General features: G+C 36.9%; 1 protein-coding gene across 4 annotated transcripts; it reads left to right on the forward strand.

Annotated features, from left to right (window-relative positions):
• The first annotated feature begins 643 nt into the window (after positions 1-643).
• LOC1272626 (neuronal growth regulator 1) lies at positions 644-22,955 on the forward strand. Of its 4 annotated transcripts, none has more exons than XM_061657108.1 (9): positions 644-777; positions 1,515-1,760; positions 14,131-14,277; positions 14,388-14,758; positions 15,028-15,178; positions 16,210-16,364; positions 18,122-18,268; positions 18,599-19,052; positions 19,628-22,955. In XM_061657108.1, exons 2-9 carry the CDS (start codon positions 1,673-1,675, stop codon positions 19,822-19,824), a joined length of 1,710 nt encoding a protein of 569 aa, XP_061513092.1. In that variant the 5' UTR covers positions 644-777; positions 1,515-1,672; the 3' UTR covers positions 19,825-22,955. The 4 variants fall into 4 exon arrangements, with proteins under 4 accessions (XP_061513092.1, XP_061513089.1, XP_061513091.1 ...); XM_061657105.1 differs by having other exon boundaries at positions 655-777; positions 1,389-1,760; XM_061657107.1 differs by having other exon boundaries at positions 655-749; positions 1,389-1,760.

The raw sequence follows: 22,955 nt of genomic DNA on the forward strand, positions 1-22,955 counted from the left end.
ACTCGGATTTCGATTTAATTTTTGCAAGATCCTAAGCATTTTAGGTAGCGCTGATGTTCGGTGTATAAAACAGGCTAATTTAGTTTTCAAAAGATTGTATTTATTGTTTATCTTTAAAAAAACTAGTGGTTAAAAAAAATCATAATAATAAATAGATCATGAACAATGTGGGTGTTCGTATTGCATTAAAGCAATAAATAGGTATTGTTCACACAACACGGATCGGACCGTATTGATACAAAAATTGTATTAATGAGCTTATGAAGACATAGGATGTTTAAAATAGTTATATCAAGGAACTTTGACTATAGTCAAAGTATAGTTCATAACAATCTTTTTAAAGTTCCATCTACAGTATCAAAAAAAAAGTTCAACCACATATTTTTTTATCCATTTTTATCCATAATAATGTCAATAACATCAGTATCATGGCATGTCGTTATTTTATCCTTGAAAATATAACAGATATATCATTTACATTCTAAATTTTCATTACAATACCAACATTTTGATTTATTACAGTCAAATGAAGCCAACAGGCCCAAAGTATTTGTAACAATAAACAAGCCCATGCTTCATTCAAAATCGCACTGAGCACCCCTGTAATTTTCACAGGACAACCATGCACAAACAAGCTTCAGTTTTCCAGTATGACGAGAGCGTTACCGGCTGCCGGTTGTTCAGTCGTGTAGCAGCGCGCAACTATGTGTAGTGTACTTGGAAAACATCAAGATACGCTGAACGACTTTGTACGAAAGCGTGAAATTGCAAAATAAGGTTTATCGGTTTAGTTTTAATTTCCTTTTGGATTATATACCATCCTAATAATTGTGCTGGTGTTATTGAAGATTGTGTCTGTATGGTTTTGTGGAAACTGCTTGTTATACATTAAAACGTTTTAATTTTATGTGAGGGAATAGTTCAAACTACGATCGTTAACAGTGATATTCGAAACCTGGGAGAAATTTGAGACTCCCCAACAACAACCTCGTATAAATCTTACCGACACATAGTGGAAACTGTTGCTGGCTAGCACTTTTACTCAATTTAGTGATTAACTACTGCAAATGATTACCAAATCACGGATGCAACAAGGGGTTTGAAGTGTATTATATCTTCATAAAAAAAACATGTATTATGTGTGATTGAAAACGTCAACTAAGCCGTTTTGTAAGTGGAGCAGTTGCATATGCTGAAATGTGAATATGTAGTTTTAAATTGAGCGAATTGATTGCCACCTTGTGAAAGGATGTGAAACAGAATGTATAACAATTGATATTATAATTGAAAAGATTTATAGAAATCAAAGTGAATATAAAGTCTGACATTTATTACTTAAGTTTTGTGTTAGATCGAGTGTGTAATTTTTCTCCCTTAAAATATTTCAGCATTTAATACAATATCCAAGCAATGAAATTAATCCGACAACAACAAAAGTTTATATTGAATTGTGACAAACTGCCATCTTCAAGTGATATATTTATATTACATTTATTTTAAATGGTCCCAAATAGGAATTGAAAGTGAGAAAGTTTCTACAAAGTTTCTGTGCTAAAATATTGCTGTATTAAAATAAGTTCAAGTGCAATTTAAACAATCCTTCACCCCAAAATCACACCAATTCCGTTACGACCCGAGCAGGTCCAAACAGGAACACAACATTTGGATTTAAATGGATACCGCTAAAAAAACAGGAAGGAAACATAGCACAATGACATCGGCAATGTTTTTCATTGCTGTGGTGCTGTCTTTAGTTAAAGGTAAGTACATGCACATTATTCCAAATCTGGTTTATGATTCCAACTTTTTCATTAAGCTGGTACCACTCATCTACTTTAATAGGTATAGCATCCGATATTCTACTGATAGATCATTATGCAGAGTGTGCATGTATGATTTTAAGAAGGAAACCTAATGAGTACCGCAGTTTATTTATAAAAGATGCCATAATTGTTGATTTTTTGTCTTTTGTTTGATAATGTGTTAAACAAATCATTTCCAGATTATAATTTTAGCACAGAATGCGCATGACTAAACGGATAACATTCTTAATCGAATCGAACAGTTTTCTCGTAGCAAGAACTAGTCTATTGTGTTGCGTGGCATAGAAGAAGAAAAATAAAATGAAAATGAAAAATATTAATCAGTACTATAATAAGAAGAAAAATAAGAAGAAAAATAAGACGTATAAGAAAAATAAAATTAAAAAGAACTTAGGCAGACTGATAATTTGCAGTCGTAGGCGCAACCAATACATCATGCACAAGTATAATTACAAAGAAATACATTCTTGGATTTTAAGAAATATTTATATTTTGGTACTGAGATCAATAGTAATAAAACTACTGCTAGGTATTTTGAAAATAAAAAAAAACTTATAAATAAAAATAATTGTTATATTTATCTGTATAAGATACAGATGAGAATTGTTCAAGATAAAGACAAATTAATTGTAATATTAAGGACAAAATTAATTATAGCATGAAATAATCCATCAGTTTTCCCTTTCAAACTGGTTCTTTTAAAAAAAAGCTTTGTAGATCATGTTCTATCAAAATCTTATCCGTTCTTAGCTTTCAATTGCTTTAGAAGAAGCAATTACGAAAGTTTACTCTCAGTAGTACACTACTTGTCGTCAGATCAAAGCACTTGAGGGATAATCGTTTTCCGAAACCCATTAATCATAATTTTATCCGCTGGATTTGGATCTTCTTTTGAATGTCTCAACCGTTCGAAAAGAATGGCTGCACGGATACAAAAATCACAACCTTTTTCTCACTGATTTGCCACGCTATCAATTTTGTCGCTTTGCCATTTTATAACTTTGTGTGCTTTACTCGTCCGAAAACGGTAATCTGTGGTGCTGCGCTACCCTACATGGCATGCCCTTTCGACCATCGAGCGTCGAGTGTTCGCACACCACCTAGCTGCTAGGCTACAGCTTGTGGGATTGAATTCAATAATCTCTATAAAGAACTTTAAAAAGAACAACATGCTGTTTCTCGCTGTCCTCTTTGAATGACGGTCCTCTGTCAGAAAGGTGGAGGAAAGGTATCGAAATAAAGGGATGGGCGAAATCATTGTGGAAAAAATATACAACTTTTCCGAGCTCGATTTGTACGTGATTCTTTTGAACACACACACATAAACACAAACCGTGTCGGTAAAATTTCGAAAGCTACACTTTCTTATAACGAAACTTATTGATGTTCGCTATGAAGAGAAGAAAAAAAAATCTCTAGGGATTGTAAAGAATGGTCCCTTCTGTATAGCAATCAGTGGAAAAGGTGTAACTGATATCAAATTCTTAGCCATCTACAAGCTTGGAAACATGAGATTTTTTGTCCTCAATTCGGTCTTACCCGAGGATACCGATAAAGATAAAACCATGCGACCGATTTGCTGATCTTTCAGATTTGACACGCCACTGAAACTCTCGAATTTCAGCATGCTAACTGTCAAAAAACCGAATCTTGGTTACATTATTTCTATTTTCAGGGGTTTTTTGCTGCTGCATTCACCACCGAACCAAAAATCAATGTAACAAAACCGATACCGTTGTAATGGGAAGCCCAATTGAATTCTGGCCTAAATTTACAATAGTAGCTTTCTAAAACCAAAACCATCACGAAAATGTTATACGAACTTGTTAAAGAACCAGTTAGACCATTCAAGCACGATTTCAAAAATATATGAATTTGAAGAAAACGATGTAGACTGGATGTTTTTTTTATTAATATCTTTTCCTGCTGAGTATTGTCTCACTTTTGTAAACGGCAATATGAATCCTGTGGATCAAACTGCTATAAGAGTTGATTATTATAAAAAGTAGTATTAATAGATAAGAAAGTACTGGAGTTCCGAATAAAATCCAAAACAAAACTTTTTAACTTCAACCAAAATATATGCTATTCTTTCAATCGCTCACAGTGGTACAAAGTTGCCAACTGAAACATATTTGGGGTTTCTTTTCGTTTTGCACTTTGAAATGTGCTTGACAAGGGTAATTGATTCAATTTATATTAATTAACACTTGCTTAAGACTTCTCTGCAGAAGTTAGACATCACATCGCCACGCCATTGCAAATTGATGATCCTTTATTATTCCTCTCATCATTCTAGTGGATTTTATATCTTTTTCATACTGTTTGTTGAGATCAGTCAGCACACAACAGCACACAGTAAATGCCCTTACTGTGTCCGTTGACTGTAAATAATGGTTTTGGAATGGTCACATCGGTTTAAGACCAACCTGAGAACCAATTCAGAAATGCTGGACTAATGATACTCAAAATCTTCTTTTAACAAAAAATCGATTATGACAAGTATTGAACCAGTTGCAGCATGTAATATACATAAAAAATCGCAACTTCCCCTTTACAATACTCTTTTCCTGGGAGAGTCAGGCTTTCCGAATTCCCTTTACTTTTTACTTTGACGTGATCGATACAATTTAGAAATCATCATCATTACCACTGAATGTTGTCTACCCATTACGGTTCTTCCTTTTCCAAAGGGATTTTTGATTCCCTAGTAAAATTACTCCTTAGGGAGTAGCAAGATGGGTTGTTAGTAAAATAGACCATATAACAAACTGAATAGAGGTCATTTTTATAGCTTTAGCAACCATGTTGGAACACGAAATTTAGCCAACCCTAGTTTGTAGGCATACCGAAACCAGACACAGGTAATTTATAGCTTCGAGTTTGTGACGCAAACGGTGTTTTGCAGTGTAACCGGCAGCTAAAACTGACCTTATAAACCAGCACCTATGATTTATGTAGTCAAATCAGTATATTTTATTTTATAATTGAAGCGCTTTCGTTTCATACTCCTGTGCACCTTTGGTTATCTATAACCGGTAGAAAAAGGATAAATATTGTTAATACCAACAAGCACAGTGTGAAGGTCTGCAGGAAATGCAATACAAAAAAACACACACATTTTATTGAACTTCGTTCAACAACAAGATTTATCATGTCCACTGAATATAAAAGGGACACACACACATATAGACAAATACACCATCATTGAAAACGAAAATAATCCTATTTATAAGGTTCTTTAGTACAGCTGTGACCACTACATGTGTTCGACATGGTCAACTTTCACGTGAAGAATGGACGCAATTGCAACCATATAAATGGAGTGTGTCGCTTGCGATCTCTAGGGCATACACAAAACGAGCGGGAACATACCCTACCGATGCTTTTTCCTTCGTGATGCTTTTTTTTCACAATCGCATAACAATTTTTCGAGAATGGACACAATTTTTCCTTCATTATTTTGCGGTTAGTAATGGCCGTTTGGAGAATTTCGTAGCATTCAGGTTAGTTTGACCGTTGAATATGAATATTTCAGCAGCAGAATTACATCGTTGTGTATTACGCAATACGTACCAAGGGTTTAATTTAACAAATGATTTAAAAAAGAATATTGGATCAAGCAAACACATTTGATGAGTTTGGAAACAGTAGCTCCCCAAGGTTAAGTTTGTGTGTGTTAGTTCACAGTTAGGATTGTATCTACTTCAAACACACGTGCGATGGGAAATAAAACACCACAAAAACGCTTTGATCAACCCTTTTTTCCCTGAGATTATCTCTGGCGGCATCAATCGCTTATATTGAGTGCACCAGATGTCAGGCAACATTCACGTCGCGGTAGGAAAAGTTTACTAGCGTCAATTAAAATAAATCTACATCCTACCCGGGATGCTTTTATTGCTCAGCCCGTCGCCAATGCGAAACACTAATTAAGACAACCATTCATATCTTCCATGCCGTGTCACTCTCTGTAGCTCTGTGTATGCGGGTGGAAGTGTTTCAACTTTTTCGTTTCAGTTCGATGGCATTGTTCGACTGGAAATGTTTCATTTTCTTCATTTCAACTCAGAACTCTAGGTATGCATCTGAAGTTTATGAAAGGCTACGGCATTCTTACGACGTCGAAACTTCTTCTTTCCGATGAGCTAGACAGTAATACGTGCTGTTTCGACGTCTCCAATTGAAGCCAGCCATGAGACACTACTATTCATTGATGGGACATAGAAGATTTACGTAAATAAATTTTAATTAGACGCTTACTATCCAGCCCTACTATCCAGCCCAGCAGAGCCAACGAGGCAGCGAAACCATTCAACAAACAGGCATTATCAATTAAAGCCCGCATAAGCATCGATACTCATTATGAGTTGTATAATTTAGTGCTCATTTAATTTAAAACACTGAAATGGACATAAATAATAGCGCCATGTTTTAAAGATTGTGTTATTCTTTTCATTTTAAAGCAAGTTTCATGCTTTAGCATGAAAAAAAATAATTTCATTAATTTTAGCTAAGAGTTATTATACGATTTGATTGCATAATTATTACAACGATGTAGTTGTAGTTTGTAACCAAGCGGTGCGACATAACTAACGAATAGCAATGTGCAAAAAAAAGCACTGGAACATATTACTCGCAGCGCTTTTGGCATTAATTATTTTATTATGTTTCAAACGCAGCTTACAGAACAACATTATGTTCTGCCTGTGTCTCGGAGGAAACGAAACATTACCATGCTACGATTGCCTATTTGGTCACGGTTCAGTGAAGTACCTCTCGCGTTGCCATTAGGATACGAAATGGATACACGTTGTAAATCATTCGCCGGCTGCACGTCCTGCCACTCTTTAATAGCTGCTAGAAGCATTCAGATCGAGGCGTTGTCACGTTGGATTGTTCACTGATAGGTTAAATGTGGAAGTACAAATGAGCCCCTCAGTTCGGCGCGGTTCCATGTGTTTCCTTTGTGAGTCGTTGACCTTTTATTCGTGTTAGCCGCAACAATGCGATACCCAGGGTGCGGATGGTAATTAACCGATATAAACCAATATGTTACCCAATATGCTAGGCGACCATTCTTACCGCAGCTGACTGTGCATTAGGGTAGGATTCAGCCTTAGTTATAGGTGTGTTTCTTCCCCCTGAAACATATTCTCGATGTGAAACAATGATTCATATTGGTAAAAAATTTAGCCGTGCGCTTTTCATTACATTCGGTTCACTGACATATACTTGTGGTTGCTTTTGACCAAACTTACCTGTAAAGAAAAATAAAACATTTACTGTTTTTGAGAGTGTTTACGGTCAACGTGTATTCAGATCGTTAGACAAGATTCATGACGTCTTCCATTTGGCTACGAGGACATGCCGGCTTTGTACAGGTTTTCGAGACTTATTCACTGCCACGCAGCCAAATAGTCAGTCCTTGCTACAGGGGGACGGTCCATATGAGGCTTGAAATCATGACGGACATGTTATTGATTTGTACCAGTTGACAACTGTACCATGGGACCGACCCTACAAGTTGCATGAATTAATCAGTTATTAATGGTATAGTGTATAATATACTCAGCTACTCTGAGCCAATCGACTGTTGATTCGTTAACTTTTACTTCAACATTGTAACTAAAATTTTAACTCCAGCTTAAATCCAATTCATTTTCAATGCCTTCTTTCTGTTTCAATCAAAGTATGTTTCACATCGCATGTGCCTTTAAAAGTCATTTGTATTAATATTTCCTCTTGCTAGCCGCAATTTACGGAGTCTCTGTTTGCTTACACCGTCTTAATTTCCTCCTGTTCAACTTGTCTAATGGAATCGAGGGGTCTCGTTTGGTGAAAGCGCCACAGCACGCTTCATATTTCCCTATCTGGTTGGGTTTTATTGAAACCGCTAAGTAAGCATCGTCCTACCTTCCGAGCAGTTAACATTGTACCAACTCATCGCCTCAACTGCACTGCTACCCAATGCACACACCGAGAGACTTTGTTCAAACAATCAAGCGATCCCGGATGCGCCGAGAACCCTCGTTTCAAAAGACCGTTTAATAAGACTCCGGGCGAGCCTGGGGCTATTGCATTTACGCTCATCCCTTCAGAAGGATGGAGAAAATGACTACTTGAAATCCGCCTGTCATCTGTCGCCCTTCCGTTAGGGACGGACACCTCTGCTAACACATCCTGCGTTTGAACTTGGGATTCTTTCAACGCATGTTAACGATTTCTCCATGAATCGCATAGCATCCCTGTTTGCCGATGCGAACTTACTCGAATAAATCGCAATTGTTTGTACTAATGATTATTCATAAAATTTTCATAATCCTCCACAACCTTTGCATACAAAAATGCATTGCAAATAGCGAGTCCCTCCACGATTACCATCTGCGGTGGTCGCAATCATACATTTACATTCGTGCTTAATTCCAACTTGTACCAGTATAATTGAAAAATGGTTCCAAGAAGCTGAAGTACAACTGAAACTTCATTTGATACAAAATGTTTTAATTTTAATTCATTTGTGTTGTTCCTCCAGAAAAACAGCAGTACGTATGTTAAACGAAACTATCACTGGCATAAATAATAACAACAAGCGCGAAAGGCAAGCCATTTTGTATACATAGCTAAATTGAAGCTCACGCAACTTAAGTAATTGAAAACTCAATTCCGTCAAGACTAATTCAATTTAATGTATCCCTTTTTATTAGATCCATTGCATAATAACTGTCGAATTTGAGCCGCATTTCCTAATAGATATGTCTGAAATTTATTGCCTGATGTGCCTGGATGCATCTTAAGCGGATATTAAGAATGTTCGTCGTTGGTTTGAAATCCCATAATTGGAAATTCATTCCCATGAAATTAAATTCCCGGCTCGAGCCCAGCCACCCCAGCTAACGGTAGAGTTCAAACAGGAGGGTTGACCAAAGGCTGATAAGGGCAGATGGTGAGACTACTACACCTTTTGTAACAGTGCGATCGCCACATAGAGAACACCGCGACCAGAAAGGGACACATGGTAGGAAGTGGAAAAATTTAATCGAACACGCTTGAGAGTTATTTCACCGAATAATTAAGAACAGTGTTGAAAATCTCACATATCAATTTGCTGATTGTACTATCCCTTTTGTTTGCAGAAATTTTCATTACCACTAAGGCGCTTATAAATGAGTTCCTTTTAGTTAAATATAGATAGAACGCTCTTACATGCCACGATATTTTTTTATGATACATACGATTCTATCATCTCGGAGTTGTAGTACGACAGAAGTAATAGCAAAACGCCTACCTGATTCGTTAATGGATGTTCCCGCTGTGCTGACAAAACTGTCGAGCTATTGGTGAGTTCTCCCCGTAGATAGGCTTTTCTCAGCTTTCAATTAATGGCTTATTTTAAGTAGCGCCCGTAACATTAAAAATAAAAAGGTGAAAACGCTTCCCTCGACGTCATTCGCTAAGTACCGATACCAACCGGCCATTAAATCCCTTCCAATAATAAATCTTTCTCTTATTGGGAGGGACAATCTTTTGAAAGCTTTCGTTTTTGTAGATTATATTTGCTAAAGTGAAAAACTGATGGGCCAAGTGGTTATTTATGTTCGAAGGCAAGATAGTCCTTAATTGACCTTAAACAAAATTTGTGGTTGTAAATGTTTCTTTGAAAACTTTATTTAAAGAAAAAATTAAAGTTACAAAAACCGTCTGGACTTTTAACTAGTTAAATCACAAGACCAAGCACAAGTAATAAAAATAACTTTCTTTAAGAGAAAGTGCGATATAAAATATATTAAATAATTGATTTAGTTCAGTTTTGGATTGGCTCCGGAATAAATTAAAAAATAAGTAGTAATATAAAATATACTAAATGACCATCCATTCATACCATGCGTTGTGTTTCATCAGTATCCATTTATTGTTGCAACAGCATACATTGTATTTGTTTATTTGTTTATTTGTGTGTATTGATTCCGCTTTTCCTAAATTTAAATCATCCCAGTTTTTGTTTACTTTATTACTATTTTTAGTTAAGCTTCCCAAAAAGTAAACAGAACTAACATTGATTATCTTGGCCAGCGATGAAGTAAATTAGCATGCATGGTGTGTTCATACTTGCCACCATCACGATTGAGACATCGGTTAGCTCAAACAAACCCTCCACAATAGAGCTTGAATCAAGCATGCACCTGCGTATGCAGTGAAAGCCAGTCTCTTCAACAGTAAATGTGTCTTTAACTGTCACAGCGTGTCCTCTATACGCCCTTGGCACTTTGCTATCTTTTTATACAAATACTACATACCACACTTTACGACATAATCTAACATTATGGATCCCGCTACCAACAAGAGTAGGATGGAGCTTTTTAAGTGTATTTTATGGGAATGGTCGAAAAAGCTGGTGCCTGCTGCGCGCTAGGACTCATTGACACGTCCTGGATTGTGACGATACGCACAAGGGTAAACAGCTACACCGTTTTCGCCTTTTGATTCAACGAACGACTATCAGTGTTTTTGCGTGCGATCAATTTGAGCCCGAAAGTTACGGACTTTTCACTTTATCTTATCATGTGCCATTCTTCTTGCTGTTCCAGTTATTAGTGATATTGGTTTATTTAGGTGAAATAATACAAAAATATTGTAAACAGTAGTTTTAAATTCAAATATACATACATAAAACCCGTGTGTCCTATTTTAGTAGTATCGCAAAATTTCTAACATCCCAGATATTCATATTACTAGTTTCTATTTCTAGATTCCGCGAATTGATATGATTTTCATAGAAACTGGATCGTTTATTTGCTGCTATTAGTTTTCTACCCTCCTTCACAAAAACAGCTACCCAAATCGTCGATAGATGGCTCAGTGAATGAAGAGTGAAGAGGGTTCATTCGCCAAAAATGGTCTGGAAAATAATTTGCATAATTTTTTGAATGATGTGAAACACAGCAACTCAAATTCTGGACATTGAAAATTGTTGTTGGTTTTATGATTGTGATGAAAACGCTATCCTAATAGTAATAGCAAGCTGTTCCAGTTTTTGGGAGGGAATCATATTTAAAATACGCCATGCACAAGAACGCTTCACAAAAACTAAAGCTCATACAGATGTTTATATTCTCACCAAAATATTCTATAGTGTAAGAACTGATAGCTCTTGGGTTTGTTTCTAGGTGTTTTGGACTAATTACGATCGTTGCTCGATTTTCTTTGATTTTCTATTTTTGCCTTTTTTGCAATGAACTTCTTGAAGAAAAGGGAGTACTCTATATTACTATGAAGTGTACTTGAAGCCAGCCTCGTGGTACAGTTGCTAACACGACTTTTATGCCATATCATTTATGATTAAACAAAGATGAATTTTAAAATCGTTTTGTTTTATTTTTTTCTGTTTGTAATGGGTTATAGTACTTTTGATATTTAAAAAAAAAATCAATAATTAATAGCTGTTTTGATACAATATTTATGCTTCAGCTAAAAAAAATCAATCTTTCATGAGAAAATGAAAGCATTGAAATATTCACACACTAAAACACACAAACAATAAGCTGTCAAATTAAAAACAATTACTTGCTCCAAATGTTCGTTTATAAAGTATCGCGAAATGCGTATAATGCTGTACTACTACAAGTAATACACCGAGTTGGTCATACATACACATGAAGTATATGTAAACTTAGAAAGAAGAAATATAAAAAAAAGCTTCCACAGATAAGAATTACTTCATCATAAGAAAATATCAAATCATTTCGATACGTTCGATCGAATAATTTTGTATTACTTCCATATTTGCTGTCTTTTGTAGAAAACATCTTTGATTTAAAACTATTATATCATTCAGATAAAATATGAACTAACTATTGGTAACTGTGATTATCATATTTGTTTATTTATTTACTTATGATTCAGTTTATTTAACGACTTTGGCCGTACTTGCACGACTTTGTCATGTTTTGTAGAGAAAAAAAGTTGTACCCTGAGGTTGATAAGGCATTCCTAAACGAACATTATTGCTCTTTCACATGAAATCATGCAAAGAGAAATGTATCAATTTCCACATAGCATAAAGAATATGTTTCTGATAGACGCGAGTAAACGTACGTTTTGTCATCTATGACATAAAGCTGATGTTCAGAATTTGATTGTTCACTTAAAGTCATTGAGGCACTTTTATGAACGTGAACAGACGTAGTTTCAAATATTATCTACCTTATGTACGTACCATGCACGACCGACGTTTGATTGTGCACCAAAACAAATTCTCAACAAGCATTAGCAAGACATGTTCTTCAATTATGCGGTACAGGGAAGCAATCATACTTCGAAAAGAACTATCTCCTGATTATTGGAAAATGCATGAACATCGATCTTTGGTATCGAAAAAAGAAAACAAGTTAGGGTAGCACAATACTGCTCACTATAATTGATAATCATATTTTCTATGGTGATTCGCATGATGTGATATGAGCTGCTGGGCTAGTGATGCAAAGTAAACTAGTGATGGAAAAAGTAGAGAATCGAAGTAATATGAATGGGGCTCCATGTTTCCAAACATCTTAAATAACCTTTCGAGAGCGATGATTGATGTGTGTGTAAAATACTCGCGAGTATTTTTCAAACCGAACTGCTTACCTGTGATATACGTTTTTTGTAATATTTATTGTTTAATTAGGTGTTGCTGGGGTAATATGCACCCTTGGGGCAAAACGCACCTTTCCTATTTTCGTATGAACCACGAGTTGTAGTCACGTAAAAAGTAGTCAGCAATCAAGAACGAACTAATATATGGCCGTTAATATACAAAACAATACAACAGCTCTACATGCACAGAAACACAAAATGTACACAAAACAAAAACTTCATCCGTTCCGGCAAGTTTCGATGCAATTGTGCTTGGCGTTTCGCCTAGGGATAAAAGTCCAAAAATCGTTGTTTTTTTATACGTAATACATAGAATTACCTTCTTCTTCTTCTATTTGACGTAACGTCCTAACGCGGAACTAACGTCCTAATGCCGGCCTACAAGGCTTTCGAGACTTAATTCATTACCACGCAGCTGGATAGTCAATACTTGCTGCGGAGGGACGGTCGATTCTAGGCTTGAACCGAAAACAGGTATGGTATTTAGTAACTAGAACGACTAAACCACTAAAGCCCTTCTCAACACGACCAGTCGTTGATTGTTATGAACACTTTTTACTAGAGTTTGCAGTTGTCCTGGTACGCAATAGATTGTTAAGAGGAAAATAAAAGGAACAGAGTGTAGAGCGAGTGAGGGAAAGAGAAAGAATAGAAAGAGATGGAAAATAAAATAATTTAAAAGAAAAGGGAGCGCCGGTCTGGTAGTACAGTCGTCAACTCGTACAACAGGCCTGTCATGGGTTCAAGCCCTGAATGGACCGTGTCTCCATACGTAGGACTGACTATCCTGCTATGCTAACCAATAAGTCACTGAAAGTCAATGCCCATTAGGGGTACAGGCAGACCTTGCTTAAACAGTTGTTATGCCAAAGAAGAAGACGAAAAAAGAGGAAAAAAGCAAAGAGCATTAAAGAAAAGTATTAAAAAAGAAAAAAAAACAGAAACATAAAATGAAAAAAGGAAAAAAAAGGTAAATTAAAAAATAGAGAAAAACGTGAAAAAAAGAAAAAGCAGGAAAAATAAGGACAATGAGATTTGTCACTTTTCAGGTTATTGTAACCTTTGCGGAAAGTCCAATCCCATGGACCAGTCGGACACCCGTTGTTCGTCATTCGCCGTCCAGCTCGTCTTCAGTGCCTTGCCGATGGTTTATTCTCCAGATTCCACCTAACTTGAAGAGTAGTGACGATTGTCCTGGCAGCGACTCAAATGGCTTCACAGGTGTTGCGATAGGCGCACATCTTCAATGTTGTCAACAGAAGCCACACTATCACACTATGCGTAAAGGGAACTGGACCATAGACCATACGGAGCTTAAATTGATGAAGGGCATGTTTTGAATGCAGTGCGAGTAGATGATTGTACCACGGGTCCCACATTGACACGAATATAGTGTTGATTCGTGTTTTGCATATTTCAATGCAGGTCTTTATAAAAGCTGGTACGTCTATTCTATGGAAATTTGGCTCTTTCTGAAAATTATTTGGTACAAATAAATATATAATAAGTATAAATAAAAAGTTCGATTTGATTGAGAATTGCAATAAAAGAATCAGAATAATCATAAGTCGCATTATATTTTTGAATTAAGTATGTTACGAATAAATAATAGTAAAACCGAATATACAATTTTTTATTTTAAAACACCCCATGAACTATATCTTTTTTGCAGAATCTATGGCTCTACCAAGTGGACACTTTCCAGACAGCAATTTCCTAGAGGAAGATAGATATTCACCAGGATTTCTCACACTAGGACAAAAGTACAGTATAGCGATTGGTTCTACAGTAGTGTTGCCGTGTAAAATTAATGAAACAGGTAAGCAAATATTATCCTTTTATTTTCAAAATCATAAGAAATAATCACACCCCAACTAAACACTCTGAAACACATTAATCTGGTTTGTTCTCCGACGTGTTGTGTTATAGAAAACTCTAGTCAATATGTGCTGGCATGGAAACGTGACATTGCCGTACTAACGGCTGGAAATGTGAAGGTTACCGTTAATCCGAGAATTCGCTTAATGCCAGTGCAAGCGCATACTGATCCACATGGATCGTTGTCAACCGGGTACAACTTAGAAATCCGAGACGTGCGCAATTCGGATGCTGGGGACTACATTTGTCAGATTGGTTCGATGGAACCGAAAGAAATTGTACATACACTTGAAATTTTAGTACCTCCAAAAATAGACTACATTTCACCATCGAACAAAATGGATATTCACAAAGGAGCACCGATACGCATGGAATGTCGAGCATCCGGCAATCCGACTCCAAAAATTGTGTGGTCCAGAAAGGTAAGAACTCTTTTGTTTATCTCTCTCTCATTAATTTTTATTACCATTGATATTGAAACAAACAACAACTTCTTAATGTAACAAACATAGTAACGATTACGAAGACACAAATAATGTGGCAGACCGCTATGCTTAATTCATTTGTTGAAAAAATAACTATTTTTTGTCAATTAATAACCATAATAAATTAAGTCATTTATAAAGACGAACCTCACGCACGTTTAAAGTCTATTTACAAGAAAAATTATCTTTCTTCATCTATTTTCTAGAATAACATGATGCCAAATGGAGAGGCAAACAAGACGGGCAACGTACTCGACATACTACATGCTAACCGACACAGCAGTGGTCATTACAAATGTACTGCAGATAATCGTGTCGGTCAACCGGATACCAGAGAGGTTTTCGTAAATGTTTTATGTAGGTATTCAAAACATCAGTTGAAAATTATATATAAACAGTTATGCAAGAATTATATTTCACAATATGAATCAAACGAGTTGTTCTTGCATCAAACTAATTCATTTAACATGCTTTCACTTGTATTTGATAAACGATAGAAACGAGCATAACATTATAAGAATGAAATGAAAAATAACACATCCCAGCACACAACACATACCAAATTCTAGTGAAATTTCCAGTTTTCATTTTAATGTGCTAACTTTCTCATCAGTTCTTTCGTGGAAATTTAGACAGTGCATACAATAGCACCCACACGACACTATTTCAGTGTCGTGTAGTACGAAATGGGAGTACCCAATCACATGCTACGTGCCATTACTTATTCAGAGTATGTCCATTTATCGCCAAAGTCCAGCACGACTGTGGGACGTCATCTGTCGTTTCTGTATCCGATTTCCCTCTTGCATATCAGCTCATCCCAAACTTACCAAGCGACTGGTATGCGGACAACATGAGCCCTTTTGTACGGGATAACAGCATTGCTGGAAAAGTTTACGTGTATCAACGCACCGTATTCCTCGTGTGTGCTGTGAACTGTACGATGCCGGGATGCAAATTCATCTCTCGGAACGAAACAATCTCAAAACTTCGTTTCCGGTACCTCATCTACGCAGGGCTTTAGCGCACATGAGTATGCATGCTTGTGAAAATGGTAATGGAGGGAGAGTCACAATTGCAAGTGAAAAGCAAGGCAAAATGCAATTAAAACCAATAGCCGAGCCTAGCTACTGCAGCATAATAGCATCACACTCATTAGACAATTTCAAAATTAAGGACACGGTTTGGTGGCGTACACTTTTTATACGATGCATGGAACAATAGCGCAGCAATCGAATTTTAGTTTTTTTTTTTTCATTCATTTGCACCCAACAGTTACTGAGCACACGAACGAACAATATATCGCAATTTTTTCCTAACAATGTTGGGCAAAAATGTATTTCTTTCCCATAAGCAAATTTACCATGCCAGATTTATTATCTTTATAGATCCTCCAGAAATTGAAGTGGAACAACCAACTGTGCATAGTGGAATCGGTCACGAGGCTCAGCTGGTGTGTATCGTTCATGGAGAGCCTACGCCAAGTGTGGTCTGGTATCAAGACACTACTCAACTCGGAATAACAGAGCAGTTCTCACAACAGGTGCGTTTCAGCAAGCTACACATGTAGCATTATGGTGTGCGAACATATGATAGTAAGAATAGTTACTGCATCGACAACGCCTGCTTACGAGGAATTTGGGTGCAACGAATGTCATGCAAGTACTGACGGTGATATAATTTTGTATTAGTCTTTGGACCATGGGGGTGGTAAAGTTTATATACTCAACGTAACTAGGTTCAGTTTGGTTTATCTTCCACGTTAATAGAAATCTTCAAATTGCGACTAAATTGACTTTTGGTTGCACTTTTGTGCATTTGTGTAGACATTTACTTATAAAGCCAGGAATTAAATACAAATTTGAGGGCACAATTGATCATCCCGTTTAACATTGTTGGAACTGGCAATTTGGCTGAAATTTGATGATTATTGTTGAATTTGAGACTCTCTTTCCTTTTCTTTTTAAAGCAATAATTATTAATAAACACATTTGGCAGCATTTGTTACAAACATCCTATTATACGAAAATACCTTATTGAATATTATCACACACATTTTTAATCACATATTTTTCCCGAAAGACGCATACAGCAATAGGCGAAAATAATGCAAGCAACATATGTCTTCCTTGCTTCGTGGCGTTTTACAACTCTATCATCTAGCGCACATCATTTAAACAAAGCTAAAAAAAACTTTAATAATAATACCCTCCAAACCAACCTCCCATCGTGGCATACCGGATTTCAGACACTCACAAGAATAATGTCAGTTACCCATGTGTCGCCGGGTAAATTAAAACTTTCAATTTAATTTACTCGTTTGCGAGAAAAGTCATGGTGGCGGCGTGCGGAAAGCAAAAGTTCCAACTCAACGATATCGTAGCACGACTCGCGCGACAAATGAGTGGAGGTTTTATTATAATAATTCATTTTGAAACAGAAATTGAAACCACCACCATTTTCCTGCATGAGCTTACCAGCCAACCGTCTAAAAGGGAGGCAATACACTTCTTACACAGACGCTCAGGCGTGCTAAGCATAAAGATAGCATGATAGCGCACACACCCTGTCAAGAACGTCATGTTGTTCTATCGCTTCTCATGCTGTGAGATGGCAGTGTTTGCCATCACTCGAAACGTTGCCATACAGTGTAGAAAAGAGGCTCGAGCCCTTTCTCCATTTATTCGTCTTGGGCTCTTACATGATGTGCGAAGGTGGTTTGATGTATGAAATGTAGGTTGCTCATAAATACTTGGTCCTTAAAAATGATTAAGTGGTTTCCGTATCGGAAAGCGAAATAGAAAAAAATATATTTGTTTACAAACCAGCATAGTATAATTATAGTGACTTTTATTTAAAGACACACCACTATCGATCGATTGCACATTATTAGTAACTTGGAATCTAGCGTATCTTTGAAGTCTCACATTTTCATTACATGTGTCTGATTGCCTGTTTAAGCCAGCGAGTGTCATTCGGATTCAGAATGATATTACAGTAAAATCAATGTGTCTAATGACTGAGAAGGTTTTTACTCTCGTGCAATTGGAATTGCCAGTCCAGTGCAATCACTAGACAGCCCTCAGATCTTACTCGCTTTATAGAATGCCACTACGTAACAGATAAAACGCATAAAACGGAAACGAATCTCAGTGCGGTATTTCGCAATCAGCAAATATGGTGTCACCCATTCGACAAAAATCGCTCACGTTACACTTATTTCTGCAAGCATTGCATGTTTCCTGATTTTTAATCCTACTTCTTCTAATGATTCTCGTACTCTCTATCTTTTGCGCACAGAATCGGGGCAACAAGTACAGTCTCGTTATTCGTAATGTTACATACTCAGATATTGGGAACTACACTTGTCAGGCATCGAACGCTCTTGGCAAAGACCGTGGCACGCTGTCCCTCAGCGGATTGCCAACGCTATGTTACTTTGACTCGGTAAGTACCACACGAAAGGTCGTACGATTTTTTTTTTCAATAAACTCGACGAACGAAAACGGCACTCGCTGTAAATTCGTTGCTCCTAAATTATATTAAATTTTTTTAATAGCAGCATTCCCCAATTCCCAGCAACACTTAGGTTTAATTCATTCTTATGTCAGCGCTTGCTACGCGTCTCGCATGACTTAAGACACGGCGCCAGTAAAACCAATCCAATTATTTTTCTTTTCAAACGTAAACATTCTACCTAAATTATGCACAACCTGTCCCAGTTATTGTCTACAGTATAGTCTAGAAATGTTTGGTGAAAAATCATATTTATTGCAGCCAACACTCAGCAGCTATCGAGATCAGTACAACATCTCCTGGACTGTACAAAGCTACTCGCCAATCCGTGAATATCGTCTGTTCTTCCGGCTTGCCTCGAAAAGCATGCATCTTTTGCACCACGAGAACCCCCTTGACAATCACATCTACAGTGATCGACCGGCAACAAACAGCCACCTGTACAGCAGCCCATTCAGCGGCAGCGTCAGTGCCCACGGTGGCGACCAGTGGGAAAACGTTGTCATACCGGAGATGAATGATTACGGTGCACCCAATCACTTCTACAATATGGTGCCTCCGTACGCCACGTACCAACCCACTATTCGGCATCGGATGAGCTTTCAGCTGAAGAATCTCAAACCAGCTAGCAACTATGAAGCACGGGTACAGGCGCGGAACGATCATGGTTGGAACAAGCTGTCGAGTATATTTCACTTCTCCACTCGTTCGGAAGGTAAGTCTAGCAGCAGGGTGTGGGGATGGGGAAGGGTAGGTGAGGGGCGGTATGGGTGGCTGAAACTTTTCCGGCAAGAAATTAGTGAATCTCATTATTTCGATTCCTTTTTGGGCTGGTGTGAGGGCACTAGAGAATAAATTTTACCTGTTCATTCAAATCATTGCCAAAAGCAAACGTTTGCCAAACGACGTTAGGAGAAAAAAGTACTTTCATACCTCGTTTGGTGTTTTTTTTTTGTTTTACACGACTTTTTTATGTACTTTCATGGCAATGCTGTCGTTTACATACCTGTTAACTTTACATGCAAATCGGCATTGCATTTGTTCCATCATGTGAGTTCCATATAGTATAATCCTTCTGCTCTAAGCGTATGTTTTCGAAGTAATTATTCGCTTATAACACGGCGTGGTCGTTGTCAGTAAAACCAACATAATGCAAAAAACACATCCAAACCACGAAATTACTTCCATTAATTACATGATTTGTTCTCACATTTTGTTTCTACGTTCTTCTTCTAAATCCCCACATGGTTTGGGGTGTTTTTTTTTTCTTGCACTTTCCCACTTGCTTAGATATGGAACTGGAGCCATCCGCACAACCTGCCGTCCACGGTGCCGGGCTGCTAGATAAGGGACTGCTGAGCAGCAGCGATGCTAGTACGATCACAGGCACTCATTTCCATAAATCATGGACACTTTCCATTTTCATCGTATTAATTACCACACACCTACTGCCGTCGTTGTATCACGCTGCCTTATCGGTGGTATGATTTGCGTATCTTCCACTTTCCATTCCAATGAATCATTGAAAACTCGCTACATGGATTCGCATGTACGCCGAGCATCGTCACTTCCGTTTCGCCGTACTACTACACCGTCGGAGCCACCAAAAATCCACCGAATTTCCTCACCGGGGCACTGTGTGTTATGGAACCGCAGGTATGGAAACATATTATCAACAGCAACCACTAATTTATGGGCAACAGAATATTCAAGCATGCAATCGACGATACTCAATTTCAATTTGCCATTAATCTAGTAAATTAAGTTCAGTTCATACACAGCACGTACTCCCAGACCTTATCATGAGTTATGGACAAATGAGACAGTTGTTTCGATTACGATGTCAACAAAATTGCATACTAAGAAGTTTAAGGCACAACCATTTGGTGCTCTTACAATAATGTTTCATATATTTCGGAACAGAATGAGCGCCGCCACTATGTTCGCTGTTTTTTTTGTTGGTTTATTTGATCATTGTTCCACTGCCGTGTTTATCGATACAATCACCATCAAACATAGATGCTTACTTCAATTGACAAGGAATTTTTATATTTCTAAAATGAAACACAATAGATTTTCATATGCAGTTAGGTAAATGATGTAGATAATTACTTTTGCCATGAAAATAACTACCCAATATTTTGACTAAAGCTTAGTTTAAGGACATAAAGAAACGAACAACGCTCTAGCTGAAGCCACAAAAATTTATTACAACAAATGGCAATAGTATGGAAGTGCTTGACATGGTTAGTGTAATATATTAAATGCATTTACAATAAGGGTCTCTACGAAACTGTGCGGCTAGAGAAAATGGGAAAATATACGAACGCGATACCAAAGAGTTAACGTTCTAGCTTATAACAATCTTCCCTCAAATCTTGTAAGTGTATTAAACAGAATTGATCCTAAAGTATTTTATGCTCGTCAGCTTGATAATGTACATTTATCATTCGTCACATCACTTCCATTACACGCTAGAACCACTGTCTTTACCAATCATGAAAACAAACTTAAATGATGTTACATATACCATTGGAAACACAGATACTTTCAAAGACGTGTAGTTAGCCGATCTCGTCATACCAATGTGGGACGTAACAACATACCCTTTTTGTGGGTTCAAATCAGGAAAGGAAACCGAATACTGATATTCCTGACCACTGACCACCCTGTTATCAGAAGGTAAACACATATGGCTAAGATCAGGCCTAGATCAAAGACGGTTGTTGCGCCAAACACCAGATGCATGCAATGTACTTGCGCTCCAGACATTGCACAGAAATACAATTGACATAATCATTTTATTATCCTGAAATAATCCAGCTAGAAGATAGAACTTCATATACAAAAACTCAAACCTTCAGAAACATGTGTAAATAGAGCTTTTTGCAACGTATATTCCTTCCACGTTACAGTTGCAATCAAGGTAACTGCACTGAAACTGTCAGCCCAAACACAAGATTCTACAATCTTTACAGCAACTGAAAATAACCGACTATTGCATCATCATACGCACAAAAGACGATATGTGAGAAAGCAATTTCGTTCTCATGTAAAAATAATTTATGTTATGGGACCACTAAGGAGAGATCAATTACAGCTATCACAAAGGATAGGTAAAGCTATGCTACAAAATAAGAACGAACAAAAGCAAAACAAATCAAAACCATGTTAACATTCCAGCAAAAATAATGCATATTTACTCTAACAAAGAAAATAATGAAACAAAAATATGATAAACAATTTTGAGAACATTGCCGTATTTATTTTATTATGTTTTACATTCAAACAATAAAGACGCAAAGATAGCATTGACACAGAATAAAATACAACTCGCCTAAGTAGTATGTTAGCAAATATTCCTTTTGATTTGTATTTGACTGCAACTTTGACTGCAAGATTTGAGCTTATACATATTTAATTACCAAACATATTGCCGAACAAAATTTTGAAAAACATGCAGTTTTTTCTAACCAGAAAAACAAAAAACTTCCATTAAACTTTGTTTTTCAAGCTTTGTGTGCCTGGCGTATGCTACACAGTACGTTTTGAAGAATTTATTCAACTCTTATGAGAGTTGCATACTACATAGCTTAACATCACGCCCCAATCTGGAGTAGATTATAACCTGGGTCAAGCCGCAAAACCCAGCATTTTACTGTTCAACAACGGTTCGCTACCGGATTTCCAGAATCAACCACTTAACGGCAGTGCAGATAATTCCTCTCAAGTCAAGCTTGTTTTCATCCTGTATACTTAATGATTGACGAGATGTATATTAAACGACGTCTAAAGTAAAACTTTTTGAAAGCGTGCTTTACACGTTTCATGCTATAATCATTCAAACAATATAACCCCAGCAGAACATTTTTACCCGTTTGTTTGCTGACCCACTTTGCTGACAAACCGCGAAACTCACCTGACTGCGACGAACGAAAGCTCTTTGTCGAGTTGTTTTGAACATTATCATAGATGAAAACGGTAGACTCGTGCGCTTGCACAAGCCGAGCGGCTTCTTCAAATATGAGACGTGCCATATCATTTTGAACACAAGCCAAAAGCATCGTAAGGGTAGTTGTGTGAACATAAACGATTGCACAAATTGTGTAAAAGGCACTGTAAAAATCTTCTAGTTTTATAGTAATATAAACGTTATCTGTATGTGTGCATGTACAATTGCATGCATACAAAGCACCGATTGCGCAAAGGAGAAAAATCTTAATTCTATCCCATTACATTTGCTGCATGGATTCATTTCAACCAAAATTATGAAATTTCGAAAAAGCTTGAAATTATCATATCTAAAAAAATCAGACCTAAAACAAAAAAGACAAAAGATCTGGGGTAAGCACCATGTAAACATAGAAGATGATTAAAGATGAAACTATTATTTATTTCATCATTATCGGATGAACAAAACCCTAGTAATAGAATCATTCACGGACGAGCTATGTAAAACCACAAACGTTATGTGTCCCAAACAGTACAACAACGAATAATTGCACTGATTGTGAAAATGTAGTTATACAAAAGAAGCATCCAATTGATCCAAAGGTACGATATACAATACAGTAACAACGAAAAAAACTGAAATACAGTTCAATGAAATGAATCGAAA

This window comes from Anopheles gambiae, chromosome 3, assembly GCF_943734735.2.
Source record: "Anopheles gambiae chromosome 3, idAnoGambNW_F1_1, whole genome shotgun sequence".
Lineage (NCBI taxonomy): Eukaryota > Metazoa > Arthropoda > Insecta > Diptera > Culicidae > Anopheles > Anopheles gambiae.

Excerpts from the sequence above, each read along its gene's own strand:
- LOC1272626 (XM_061657108.1), top strand. The coding sequence starts at position 1,673 with ATGGATACCGCTAAAAAAACAGGAAGGAAACATAGCACAATGACATCG. Across the intron at positions 1,761-14,130 it reads GGTGCTGTCTTTAGTTAAAG|AATCTATGGCTCTACCAAGT; the intron begins GTAAGTACATGC and ends TCTTTTTTGCAG. Across the intron at positions 18,269-18,598 it reads CGCTATGTTACTTTGACTCG|CCAACACTCAGCAGCTATCG; the intron begins GTAAGTACCACA and ends TATTTATTGCAG.